Source organism: Ascaphus truei, chromosome 16, assembly GCF_040206685.1.
Source record: "Ascaphus truei isolate aAscTru1 chromosome 16, aAscTru1.hap1, whole genome shotgun sequence".
Taxonomy (NCBI): Eukaryota; Metazoa; Chordata; class Amphibia; order Anura; family Ascaphidae; genus Ascaphus; species Ascaphus truei.
The window spans coordinates 44741023-44754638 of NC_134498.1; the positions used below are offsets into that span (position 1 = coordinate 44741023).

The following is a 13616-nucleotide window of genomic DNA, read 5'->3' on the forward strand; positions in this document are numbered from 1 at the left end:
AATACTCAAACATATATATTACACGAAGTTTGAATTCATACTGAGCTACAGTAATACAAGGCAAACCGCTTTAATTAGCAACTTTCTGCAACACGTTCTTGAAATGGAATAATCCACTTATTTATATAGGACCTCCAAGCTTTTTTTTTTTTTTTTGCAATAGCCATTACCACTTTGTAACAATTATCAAGGGTCTCGGATAACCTCAAAACGGCATTTGTAGATTGCAAATGTTATTTTGGATAGGTGTTCATTACGGAACTATGAAAAGCTTTTACGGACTTCTAAGGCCGTGCTTATAGTCCTCGCTACGGCGTGACGTCATCCGTCGCCGCCGTTGTAGCAGCAACTATTGCTTATAGTGTTAGAGAAGAGACGGCCACCGGCGGCGTGGCCGTGAGCGGTTCGCCCTCATTGACAACCGCTCACGCGGCCCCGGACGTCACGCTGCGGTCGCTGAAAAAAATTGATTTTTTTTTTCATTGACTTCCAGCGATTGCGACCAATCCGTCCGCGCCGCTCCTGCTATAAGCGCACGCGACATCGCGTCACCGGGACAATAAGCGCGGCCTAACTTCTTTACATGGTTGAATACGCTCAAACACCCGCTATCCTGAACTTGCCAGAAAGCTTACACTAAAGAGCCTTTGCATCATTTCACACAAAATAGCTTATATAGACCCTCTGAAGTAATATTAGAATCATTTGGTTTTCTGTTCCACTAGTCACTTCTAGTGGCAGCCTTTCAGTAATATTTTACCCCATGGCCAACGCATAGAGATCAGGTCTTTTCTCTTTCTCTTCCTGATAGATCTTGTGTACTCTTCGCTCCAAGGCCTGTCCCAAGTTAAGGACTTTGGGATACCATGGCAGGATTTTGGTCAGCACAATGAGGATATTTCTGATGTGAGTATATTCGCCTGTTTCAAGGCAATACACCGATGCCTACAAAAGACAGACAAACAATGACCATCAGTTGGACGGATGTTACCAGCAAGTCCAGTGAAATCTTCTCACGATCTTGGGTTTGTTTTTACCTTCGTTAACTTGTAATGCCATTTGTGTACCACATGGCGGAAGTTCTCATAATCTAATTGGTCAGCTTTATTTCCACCGTCAAAGCCAGACGCTCTTAATATGGTCACAAAGCCAGGGTAACTGCCACAATCCTAGGAGAAAATCATAACACTATAGGTTCAATTTGCACAGTTTATTATACACTATTATCCCTAACCCAATCTTTTGTTACCCACTTATACCTACATGAAAAACACTATAAGAGATTGTAGGACAGGGGTGGCCAACTTCAGTCTACAAGAGCCACCAACAGGTCAGATTTTCAGGATATCGCTGCTTCAGCACAGGTGATGCAGTCTCTGACAGCCACCTGTGCTGAAGCAGGGATATTCTGAAAACCTGACATGTTGGTAGCTCTTGAGGACCAGAGTTGGCCACCCCTGTTGGACAGGGAAAAGAACCAAAACACTACAGGAGCACAGTCGAAATCAAGAAGTTCTATTCTCTTTACAATGAAAATAAAACAGCTCCCAGAGGTTCAAATGTAAAAACGATTAACATACGTAGAACACTGTTGATTTCAACTTAAGGTTTGGTATTCAATATTGTTCCATCTCGACTTTACATATTACTTAACGTTACATAGTAGATGGACGCATGTCTTTTTTCAACCTATGCTCGATTTAAACGACAGATTGAGTTGCCCGTTTATTCTTGCTTCTCAAATGCATAACCTTACATTTATCTGCATTAAACCTCATCTGCCATTTACCTGCCCACGTTTCCAGTCTCTCCAAGTCCTTCTGGAGAGAAATTACATCCTGCTCTGATTCTACTACCTTACACAATTTAGTATCATCAAAGATGGAGACTTTGCTCTCGATGCCAACCTCAAGGTTATTAATAAACAAGTTAAAAAGCAAGGGTTCCAGTACCGATCCCTGAGGTACTCGACTCACGACCTTAGCCCAACATGAAAAAGTTCCATTTATGACAAACCTCTGTTGTCTGTCCTTCAACCAGTTTTCAATCCAGGTGCATATATTATTACTGAGTCCAATTTGCTTTATTATGTACACCAACCTCGTGTGAAATCGAATCAAAAGCCTTCGCAAAATCTAAGTAGACCACTCATCTGCATTCAACTGCATTACCCTGGTCTAAATGCCTACTTACCTCCTCAAAGAAACAAAGTTAGTTTGGCAAGATCTATCCTTCATAAATCCATGCTGACTATTAATAATTTTGTTTTTCCATTAGGTATTCCTGAGTATTATCCCGTATTAAAGCTTCAAGTAGATTCCCCACTATTGAAGTCAGGCTTACAGGTCTGTAATTCCCCAGTTGTGATCCAGCTCCCTTTTTAAATATAGACACCAAATCTGCTTTATGCCAATCTTGTGGTACTGAGCCTGTGGAAATGGAGTCTTTGAAAATTAAATTTAATGGTTTGGCTATTACTGAGCTTAACTCCTTAAGAATTCTTGGATATATGCCATCGGGGCCAGGTGCATTATTTACTTTCATTTTATGAATGTCTTCCCTCGTTAACCAATTGCTCGTTAATATCGAGGTTGTGGCTTCCTCATGTGGCAATATGATTGCAGTTGATTCTTCCCTGGTAAATAAAGGCAAATAATTAATTTAATATCTCTGCTTTTCCCTTATCTTCCATAATCTGCCTGCCCATCTCACACTGAAAGGGTCCTATATTTTCTTTTCTAATGTTTTTGTTAAGGTACTTAAAATAACTTTTTAGGGTTGACCTTACTTTCTATTGCAATCCTTTTTTCATTATCCATTTTTGCTCATTTGATTGCTTTTTTGCAATTTTTGTTCCGTTTCTTATACTTCTGATATGATGCCTCCAGCCCTTCTGACTAAGAATATAAAGCCTGCCGCTTTTCCATTCCCTACCTGTTTATTTAGCCACATTGGTTCAGACTTGTTTCTTTTATATTACCCAAGGGTATACACAGATAAGTGTGCTCTTCTAAAAATGTTTTAAAGACTGTCCATGTATCTGCCATTTTTTCCTGCAAAATCATCCCAATTTATTCCTTGTAGGTTAATCCTCGATTTATTAAATTGTTACTTTTAACCCTTTCATTAATGGGAGGGGGTATACAGGAAAATGCATGAAGCATGTCTGAGAAAGTCTATCCTCTAGAGTAGGGGTGCGCAAACTAGAAGAGCTGCAGGCCCCTTGCCTTCTCTCTCCCCTCCCCCCCCCCCGGCGTCACATGACCCCGCGGCGTCACTTGCCGCCGTGTCACAGAAGCCGCCTTAATCAATGTAAGTTCAGTTTGCAGAGGCCTCACCTGATCCCCCCGACATTTCATTTAAATGCCTTGGGGAAAAAGCGCGCACCCTCCCTCCATCCCCCCCGAAAAATCCTCTCGTCCCCAAGTTAACGCACACCTGCTCTAGAGCAGAGGGGCTAATCTCCAGTCCTCAAGCCCACCGAACAAGTCAGGTGTCAAGAATATCCCAGCTTCAGCACAGGTGGCTTAATAAGTTACAGCTTAAAGCTGCAGTTCAGGCAATATCCTGCATGTGTGTTTTTTTAATAAACCAGTTCTGTAGTAAAAAAAAATACTTTTAGCATTTTCTGTTTTTAAAAAAACAACTTTGAAAGACCAATTTTCTTGTATTCTATTTTAACAGCCATTTGCTAAGGCACTGCCCCTTCATGTCCTGTCACAAGCCCTGGCACACCCCTTTGTCAGCCCTGCCCTCCCTCTAGCACATGTCAGTGCATAAATGCTCATGAATATTCATGAGCTTCCACTGACAGACAAGCAGATTATAAACAAATCCCAGCTTTTAATATGTCACCAAATTTCGACCTATCAATACATGAAGAACGAATTGACCTGCAGCTATACAGTTCTTTAGGTAATTAGAGATTGCCCACATGAAACTATTGAAGTAAAAAAATAAATGTAAAAAAAAAAAAAGACTGAACTGCAGCTTTAAGCACAGGTGCTCTCACGAGCAGGGCCCTCAGAGTGTGAGTGTGTGGGAGAGTGAGTGTGACGGAAACCCATTGTACTGCACTACAGAATATGTTGGTGCTTCATAAACAAACAATTATAGTAATCTACCATGCAAGGTATATTTGCCAAGAACACACTGCACACTTCACAGTCAGTCATACTAATTCACACATGGTAAGATTGTGTTGGGTATGGTTAAACTGCAAGCTCATGATGTGAAGATCTTACACCAGGACTCAGTCATATTTAATACCTGAAGATTTTATCACCAAGCTGACTGGGCCATTCCCGCGATGTATACCATTGCATATCCTGGCAAAACCTCTTAGCATACCCAATACAACCACACACACGGTTTGAGCAGTACAATTACAGAGCTGTGCAATCAAGAACAGACAGCAGCTACAGATACGACAGATGCTAGGCTCCTTTCAGCCTCTGGCAGCTTTTAGCTCTGGGGAGCTTCTTTGGCCTTGTTTACATAAACAAAACAAGAGAAAATGAACCTGCTGACTTATTCTGCAGAAACTATTATAATTTTTGCCAAATGACTAACAATTCCAAGTCTGATTTTTTTTATTTTCATGTTCTCCTTTCAACAGTTGTAAGGCGTAATCTTTATGCCCATAAAACAATGAGCATTTGATGCACTAAAGTTTTAATGTCCGACAAGCAGAAAAATGGTATGGCCTTGCATTTCCCATCAGTGCAGCACTATACATTATTACTGCGATAGGGGGAATAAACGGGCCAGGCAACTTCAATGGGAAAATAATCAATGCCTAGAACAGTGTTTTTCAACCAGGATTCCTAGGAGCCCTAGTGTTCCCTGGGTATCCCCTAAAGGGTTCTGTGTCATTTTCAGGTAATTTTAAAATTGTATCAAATACAGAAGAATTTACAATGCATCTGATCTCAGACGCGCTATAAGAGAGGGTTGGGGTGCCTTACAATGCATCTGATCTCAGACGCGCTATAAGAGAGGGTTGGGGTTCCTTACAATGCATCTGATCTCAGACGCGCTATAAGAGAGGGTTGGGGTGCCTTACAATGCATCTGATCTCAGACGCGCTATTAGAGAGGGTTGGGGTTCCTTACAACGCATCTGATCTCAGACGTGCTATTAGAGAGGGTTGGGGTGCCTTACAACGCATCTGATCTCAGACACGCTATTAGAGAGGGTTGGGGATCCTTACAATGCATCTGATCTCAGACACGCTATTAGAGAGGGTTGGGGTTCCTTACAATGCATCTGATCTCAGACACGCTATTAGAGAGGGTTGGGGTTCCTTACAATGCATCTGATCTCAGATGTGCTATTAGAGAGGGTTGGGGTTCCTTACAATGCATCTGATCTAAGACACGCAATTAGAGAGGGTTGGGCTTCCTTACAATGCATCTGATCTCAGACGCACTATTAGAGAGGGTTAGGGTTCCTTACAATGCATCTGATCTCAGACATGCTATTAGAGAGGGTTGGGGTTCCTTAGAATTTCACATAGGGTTCTTAAAACAGAAAAAAGTTGGAAATCACTGCCATAGAACCACATCTGTTAAAAGTATTCTACATGGCAGTCATGCACAGAGGGTCTGGGTGATTCTCCCTAAAGTGTAAGCATGACACTCCTTTACCTATCCACATAGTCATTTTGCCTAAGTGCCAACTCCTGCTCCCTAATAAACATGCGGTAGCAATGTTTTAATGCCCTCTCCCGCCATAAACCGTTCACTGACTGCCCCACCCCTCAATACCCAACTAGCACCCTCTCTATCCACCTTAAGACCCACCGGCTTAAATAAGCATATGAGTAGCACCTTGGCTAATACTATACACGTGATACATAAACCTTCGCCCATTGCAGACGCACTTACCAGAACGCCCTCCTACTGTCTCTGTACATCCTTCCTACCTACCAATTAGATTGTAAGCTCTTCAGAGCAGGGACTCCTTTTCCTAAATGTTACTTTTATGTCTGGAGCGCTTATTCCCATTATGTGTTATTTGTGTTTGCTATTTATATGATTGTCACGTGTATTACTGTTGTGATGCGCTATGTACATTAATGGCGCTATATCAATAAAGACATACAATACATTTGTTGTGCAGCAGTTTCTTGCCTTTAACTAATTATCTAAGCTGACGATCAATTGGCAAAGATCCTGCTTCCCAGGGCACGCAATGTGGCTGCTTTTCAAGAGGAAGTGCTATGGCTTTCCAAAATGCTACTATAGTAACCCAAGGACGCTTAATAAATAATTATTAAAAAAGGGCATCAAAAGTATATGTGGGGAAGGGGGGGGGGAGGGGAGTGGGGAAGAGATGCTTCAAGTTTTATCTAATACTAAAGAAACACATAGATAGAATTAATAAAATCCAATACTACACAACTGGTTTGTTTAAATAAACACACAAACTTTGGAGGTAATGCTGCTTTAAGTATTGAATGCGATTTCACAAACCTTACTACTTTGTACACAAAGCTATGCGAAAGAAACCCCAATGCTTCACTGGATGTTGACATGCATTTCTGACATGGAACAGGAAGTGACAGAAAGATATTTGGCTGAGAAATGCAGGAGCAGACAAACTGTCAGTGAGCATGAATATGGTTTAAAAAAAAAACAACGCGCCTGGGATTTTAATCAGTTGTCTCCAGCTCACTATGGAGCTCAACCGCTCAAACGTCCGACATGAAGCATGCGTACAAGGAGACGCAGTGAACATGCTGCCATATCTTCTACTGTCAACTCAAACCCGACAGAACATTTCTCTAAAAATACTAGGTGTCGATATAATATAACTTTTCCAGGACTGTATTGCCACCCGGTATTTATTGTTACATACCTAAACAGTGTGATTAATCTTTTGCAAGGTAGGGATACAAGGCAGTTAGAAAATGTGCTCTCAAATCAGAGCATGTTTGCTAAAACTGCTATACACTATATACTGCTATATATTTATATATACACACACACACACACACACACACACACACATTTGTATATGCACTAAAAAAAAATCTAAATAATGAATGAAACACTTATTGACGAGTTGTACAATAGCAGAAACATACTAGGGGTTCACAGGTTAAATAGCATAGTTAAAGGACTATTTTTGCTGGAACTAAACTGTGTGTGTGGTGTGTGTGGTGTGGTGTGTGTGGTGTGGTGTGTGTTTTTATAGCTCTGTCTAGCTATTTCTGTTATTTTAAACAGTTCCAAGAATTCTTATCTGATCTTTCCTAGCTCCGATATACATCTTTCTTAGTTCTTTATTTTCCTGAGAAATCCGTGGGTTTTAGTTTCGTGAGAAACAAGTATGTCATTTAGTCTAGTTACTGTAGCTAAGACCAGTGAGTGATTAATGTCTCTTTGTTCTAAGTGTATAAAGAAGGGTGCAATGTTAATACATTACTACCTTCTAACATCTTAAGATGCTTGTTACATCGAATAGAAGCATTTAATAACTACCTTCTAAGATACAGAAGCCATACAGGTGTATCTTATATGTATCCTTGCTACATGAAAGCTGATTGAAGAAAGAATAATAAAAAAAGCTGATTTTTGAACTGAACCAGGTTTCCGGATTATATCGAGTGGAGACTTTTCTAACGAACTGCAAGTCATGTGGGGTTGGATTTCACTGCGCCTGTGCGCGGCCATCCAAATACCATTACAATTAGATGAGTGAGTGTGACTCTGCTTAATGTCATTTCACCAACAAATTTACTGAAAAAAATAAACACATACATATACTTATAGAACATATAAAAATGTTACTCCAATGTAAAACCCAGGCAGGCATTACTTCAATACCTTGTCATATATGACTTTATCACTGTGCCACTTTGTGACGGTCTCCAGCATACAGCACAGGAATCTCCCGTACCGGCTCGCTTCATTTTCTGTACAACTTGCCACTGTGTAAATGATATCCGAGAACACCTACAATAACAAAACGGGCCCGGATTTTATACAACTGACATGTTACTCAAATAGAAAACGTAATGTAAATCAGGGGGTGGCCAACGCCAGTCATCAAGGGCCTACAACAGATCAGGTTTTCAGGATATCCTTGCTTCAGCACCGGTGGCTCAATCAAAGACTGAGCCACTGATTGAGCCACCTGTGCTGAAACAGGGATATCCCAAAAACCTGACCTGATGGTGCCCCTCCCCCCGTCAACAATGTAATTCCAAATAAGCGAAATTGCGTCACAAACAGCTAAACATGACCAGGGCTAGAGGCTCAAACACAATGGAGACTTTATAAATACAGTTTTCATTGCAAACCCTGGCAAGATGATCCATGTCATAGCTCACGGTTGCCAAATTTTAAACATTTAGCGGTTGAAGTTCTTACATGTATTAACCCTTTATGTTCCCCCAAGATGTAGTCACTACATCATGGGCCGCAGCGGTCATGTGACTGCGCTGTGCCAGAGGGGTCGGGCACATTGGCCCCTCCAGTACTATAAAACCGAGGCCATGCTAGCCGCGTGCAACGGAGCGCATGGCATCACGCACGTCTACAGCAGAAGCGAATTGTGGCCAAGGGGGAGACGCGATGGGGAGGCCTGGCCGTGACGTCATGGAGCTGGTTCGACCCTCATTGCGCCCAAATCAAATTATTTTGCTGCACGAAAAAAATCGGCTGCGCCGCCTCCCACATGCTCTATTACCATCATCATTGCGGCACGGCCTTTTGGTCACACAGCACACACCGTTGCACTAAGCATGCACACGGCCTACGGGTGAGAGAGGCAATCCGCCTCAGTAGAACTGCACTATTTTCAGCTCCGGGGGGCCCCTTTTTCCCGCCAAGATTCTTGCTGGTAAAGTTACCAGCATCCCATCCTGGTTTTCAAAGGGGGATTTAAAATGGTCATACTATAGGAAGCCACAACAAACTATGTTGCAGCTCTTTATAGGCCCCAGATTTGGCAGCCATTTTGTTTCCCGAGGGAAATGTAAACATAAATAGTGGCGTTTGGCCACACGGGGACCGCATGGTTCTCCCCATGTAAATATAAAAAGTTATTTTAGTTGGGTAAAAAAATCATGTGAAGATGACCGCTGACATTTTGTGCAAAAGAATGCAAAATGAATTCATTTACATAGAACAGGAGTGGCCAACACTCCAGTCCTCAAAGGCCATCAGGTTTTAAGGATATACCTGCTTCAGCACAGGTGGCTCAATCAGTGGATCAGTCGAAGATTGGGTCACCTGTGCTGAAGAGCCACCTGTGCAGTCTTTAACTGAGCCACTGATTGAGCCGACCAGGGCTGAAGCAGGGATATCCTTAAAACCGGGCCTGTTGGAGGCCCTTGACTGGAGTTGGCAACTCCTGGCATAGAATAAATACACTGTTTCACTTGGTTCCAATGTTACTGGACCTGCTGCAGGCTGCAATAACGTTTATTCGGCCTACCAAGATTTTTTAAAAATATTTGCGATGTATAAAATTCCAACTTCTAAGGCTGCGCTTATAGTGCCGGCGACAGCGATGCCGAGTCAAAACAAATGCATTGCCGCCGTCGCTTGCGCTTATAGTAAGCGCGACGCGACGGCGTGGTCGCGATCACCGGAAGTCATCTCAAGTTGATTTTTCCAGCGACCGTAGCCCGACGTCGCTATAAGCGTAGCCCAAATCTCTTTCCATGACAGATATCCAGCCCCTACACGGCGACGCCAAGTCTGTGTGACAGTTCGTGTGCAAAATATACGAAAATCGGCATAATCGACATTGTTACATCAGTCAGGCGGCTAAAACAAAAAGGGAGGAGGCAAAGGAGAAAAATAAATAAATTAAACACTTACTCTATCATAACACAGAAGGGTTGAAAAGTTGGGCGTCTTCTGCTGGTGTACAAGCTCCACAAACCGAGCACAGTATACAGCATCAATGGCCGAGAATATACAGCGAGGAAATATGCAAAGCTGCAAAAATTTGGTGATTGTCTCATTCTTTGTAGATCCTTAAAAGAAAACAGAACGCATTTCATTAGCATGATAGGATCTGGTGATGTTACTTTTTTTCTGTTTTAACAATAATTGTAATTATTACAATTCAACATTTACTGTAAGCCCTCAAAAGTAAGCCCATTGCATCAGGGGTGGCCAACTCCAATACTCAAGGGCCACCAACAGATTAGGGTGTTCAGGATATACCCGCTTCAGCACAAGTGACTCAATCAGTGGCTCAGTCTTAGACTGTGCCACCTGAGCTGAAGCAGGGATATCCTGAAAATCAAACCTGTTGGTGGCCCTTGAAGACTGGAGTTGGCCACTCCTGCGCTATATTCTACGTCAGGAAAGCAACTATATGGTTGAAGAAAAATAGAGACGATGACGTATAAAATGAAAATGGTAAGAAATACACTGAAGTGCATGTACATACGATGTTCAGTGCAAAGCGTGTTATATATGGCAAGGAATCAAGTGCTGGCGTGCGATTCAGAATTGAGACATAGCTGCTATGTGGATCATTGCCTGATAAGTGACATATATTGACTTGCACTTCGCAACTTTTCATACAATTTCTTGTGTCACTTAACCCTCACTCTACACAAACATACTTTCATACAAGCGTCATGCATTTTAGCCATCGAGATTGATATAGGAGGTTGTTCTACAGCTGCTGCCCGTCGGCAGCCTAGAAAACTACCTCGCCAAATGAATACTTGCTGAAGCAGGACACATTGGTAAAGGTAAAGATAAATCAGAGTAAGAGTGTTTTTTTCCCCCTCGAGGCCCATTTAAAGGACACTGCGTATACACTCACGTGCCAAAAGCCAGTTATCCTTTTCTAGTTTCATTCGCTGCAGGACTCTGCCCACGTGCTCAGATTGCTTCTTCTCCTCCTCCACCAGCTTATCTTGCAGTGCAGTGCACCTCTCCTTCTCTTTTTTCTTTTTGTTTGGAGGCTACAAGAATCACAGAAACGATTTACCCAACAGGTATGAAAGTAGGGCACCTGTTCATGAGCTTGAAAGAAAATCCCCAATGCGGTTGGGCCTAAGTTTTATTTGTTCTTTCCTATAGGTGGGAAGCAGGGGGGAGACTGAGTCTCCAGAGCTTTACTGTGTCAATTTAGCTCCGAGGGCCCCCTGCTTCCTGAGATGCGGAGTTAACAATATGGGGGCTTACATCTCCTGTGGCATGGGAGTCATAGGAATGCTTCCTTCTGGCCCGCATGACGCACGGGGGGATGTTAAACCTCCAGGAAGCACCCGCAGCACCTATCGGAAAGGGACGTTTGGCCGTGACCAAAACTCAGTCGGGACTTGCCGTTGTGATAAAAATAATCAAGCGCAAATAACACCACTTTAAACCAAAACAACAATAAACAGTATACTGTCCTTAGAGAATGCCGTGACCAAAACTCAGTCGGAACTTGCCATTGGACATTTCGCCGCGATGTCCACCGTGCACCCAACCGCCCGCTCAGACGAACCAGGTCTGATAAGTACATGCTTAAAATGTCCCATGTGGGACCGATACATTGCCGACATTAGCCTCTCCAATACACCATTTTTAAATGTCCCCCTCGGGACAAGATACCTTTCCGTGTCTGCCTTACAGCTAATGAAACCAGTTGTAGCCAAGTTATTTCATTGGATGATATGCCACTAGGGTTTTTTGTTTGCCTTCCTCTGCATCAATATACTGTAAGTACGGATATAGGAAAAAAGTATCTGTTGTCTAAATTTAGCATAGGTTGGACATGATGGACGCATGTATTTTTTCAACCTATTCTACTATGTAACTATGTAACTAACAATAACTTCTAATTTGGTAGGAGGCACCAATATAAAGGAAAAGCTGCTGAAGGAGTTGTGGTAATTTAGACGGATTGGTCTTCTCGCTGAGCTGAAAACATTGCAAAAACTAGCACAAGATTGAATTCATCCATTCAATATCAGGGAAACCATATTCCTACACAATTCTCCGCAACAAATGAAAGGATTCAATGCTCATGTATCCTAATCACCTTAACCATTATGTATACATATTTTTAGAACATGCCAGTACCTTGCGCAATGTAAGTTTTAACATTACCCAGGAATCTTACACAACGTGCTATTTTAACCATTTAAAATACAAATGTATAACATTCTGTGAAGAAAACCAAAAAGAACAAAGCGTATAATAGTTTATGCTCATGGCTGCATATATAAAATAGCTAGTTACAGGACACAGAATTAAGTTAACATGAGTACCTTAATCCAGGGCTGCGCAAACGTTTCAGTCTGTGGCCCCCTGCCAGCGCCCCTTGCCAGCGTGCCCCCCCCCCCCCTTATCTTCACTCCGGTGTCAAATGACACCGCGTCGTAGTCCGAAGCCATCAGAGACAAGGTAAGGGAAGTTAGAGGACTTGCGCGCTCCACGGCATTTCATTTAAATGTTTTGGGGAAACGCGCGGGGCCTCTAACAGCCGTGCCCCCCCAGTTTGCGCACCCCTGCCTTAACCCAGGGATGCTCAACTCCAGTCCCCAAGCCCTCCCAACAGGTCAGGTTTTCAGGATATCCCAGCTTCAGCACAGGTTGCTTAGAGGCTCAGTCGAAGACTGCACCACCTATGCAGAAGCAGGGATATCCTGAAAACCTGACCTTTAGGGGCGCGAGGACTGCAGTTGAGCACCCCCTGCCTTAACCCACTAGAGAACTAGATTTTTGGCTACTGCAGATGTTTAAGTGAAAAATACAGCATGTAAAAGGACCAGGAGTTAAAGGGGGTTTCATGAACATACCATTTCCTCATTTTCCTCAATGGCTTTCACCTGGACTTTAAGTTTGTTGACTTCTCTGTGGTAGCTGGGGCATGGGACGGCGAGATCATACATGGTCAGTGACCAGAACGTGGCGTAGAACTGAGGACTGATGTCATCCCACACTTTAGGCGGGTGTAAGGAAATCACCGCTTCATGAACCGGAGCCATCACCACCTCGCACGCTGTGATGTATTTGTGCACTTTGTGCTGCTGTTTGCTTCCTTTCTCTGCTTTCTTGAGCTCATCATATTTAGACTGTAGATTTCAAAATGCACACAACAAAAAACACCTTTAGACCCAAGCCAACTCCAACAGACCATATTACAACAGGTAGCAGGTTATCAAGGACATGGTTCCGTATCCGAACTTCAAGCCGGTTGCAAACAACTTAACTTTACGTTATGAAAGCACCTTTCAGAAATAAACAAAATATAAAATGGCCCTGTCCCATACTAATCCGAATAACTATTAAAACGCCCTGATCGTTTCATTGGTGGAAATATAATCTATAAAAAAGTTACTATAGTACTTCGTAAGCATTAAAAAAAAAAAGTGTTACGGTGAGTAGGAAAAAAGTGAAAAAAACCTTCTACCGTACAGCAAATAAAAATACCACTCGTGAGCACATTTGCATGTCTCACACAAGTTTGGATCCCTTCCTTGCCCCATTATCTCTTAGCATCGTATTTCCGCTGCAGCCAAGGATTCTGGGAAATTACATGTATATGAGCACACAGTCACCTTTTGCTTCTTGTCCATTTTAACATGGAGCTTTACACTCTTCTGCTCCTCCTTACATCTCAGCCCTAATTTCTCACTATGCACC

The 13616-nt window shown here is 42.6% G+C and overlaps 1 protein-coding gene across 6 annotated transcripts in view; it reads right to left on the minus strand.

The window, feature by feature from the left end:
- The window catches only part of THOC2 (THO complex subunit 2), a 68479-nt gene that overhangs the window by 16382 nt on the left and 38481 nt on the right, over positions 1-13616 (minus strand). For all 6 annotated transcript variants that reach the window (XR_012788428.1, XR_012788430.1, XR_012788429.1 and 3 more), the window contains exons 23-28: positions 12770-13045; positions 10801-10942; positions 9837-9994; positions 7833-7961; positions 1038-1169; positions 761-945 (exon numbers count right to left, since the gene is read on the minus strand). Coding sequence is in view for 3 of the 6 variants with exons in the window: in XM_075573410.1 (XP_075429525.1) it covers positions 761-945; positions 1038-1169; positions 7833-7961; positions 9837-9994; positions 10801-10942; positions 12770-13045 (1022 nt within the window). In the remaining 3 variants the exon portion in view is untranslated. The remainder of the gene's footprint in view (positions 1-760; positions 946-1037; positions 1170-7832; positions 7962-9836; positions 9995-10800; positions 10943-12769; positions 13046-13616) is intronic.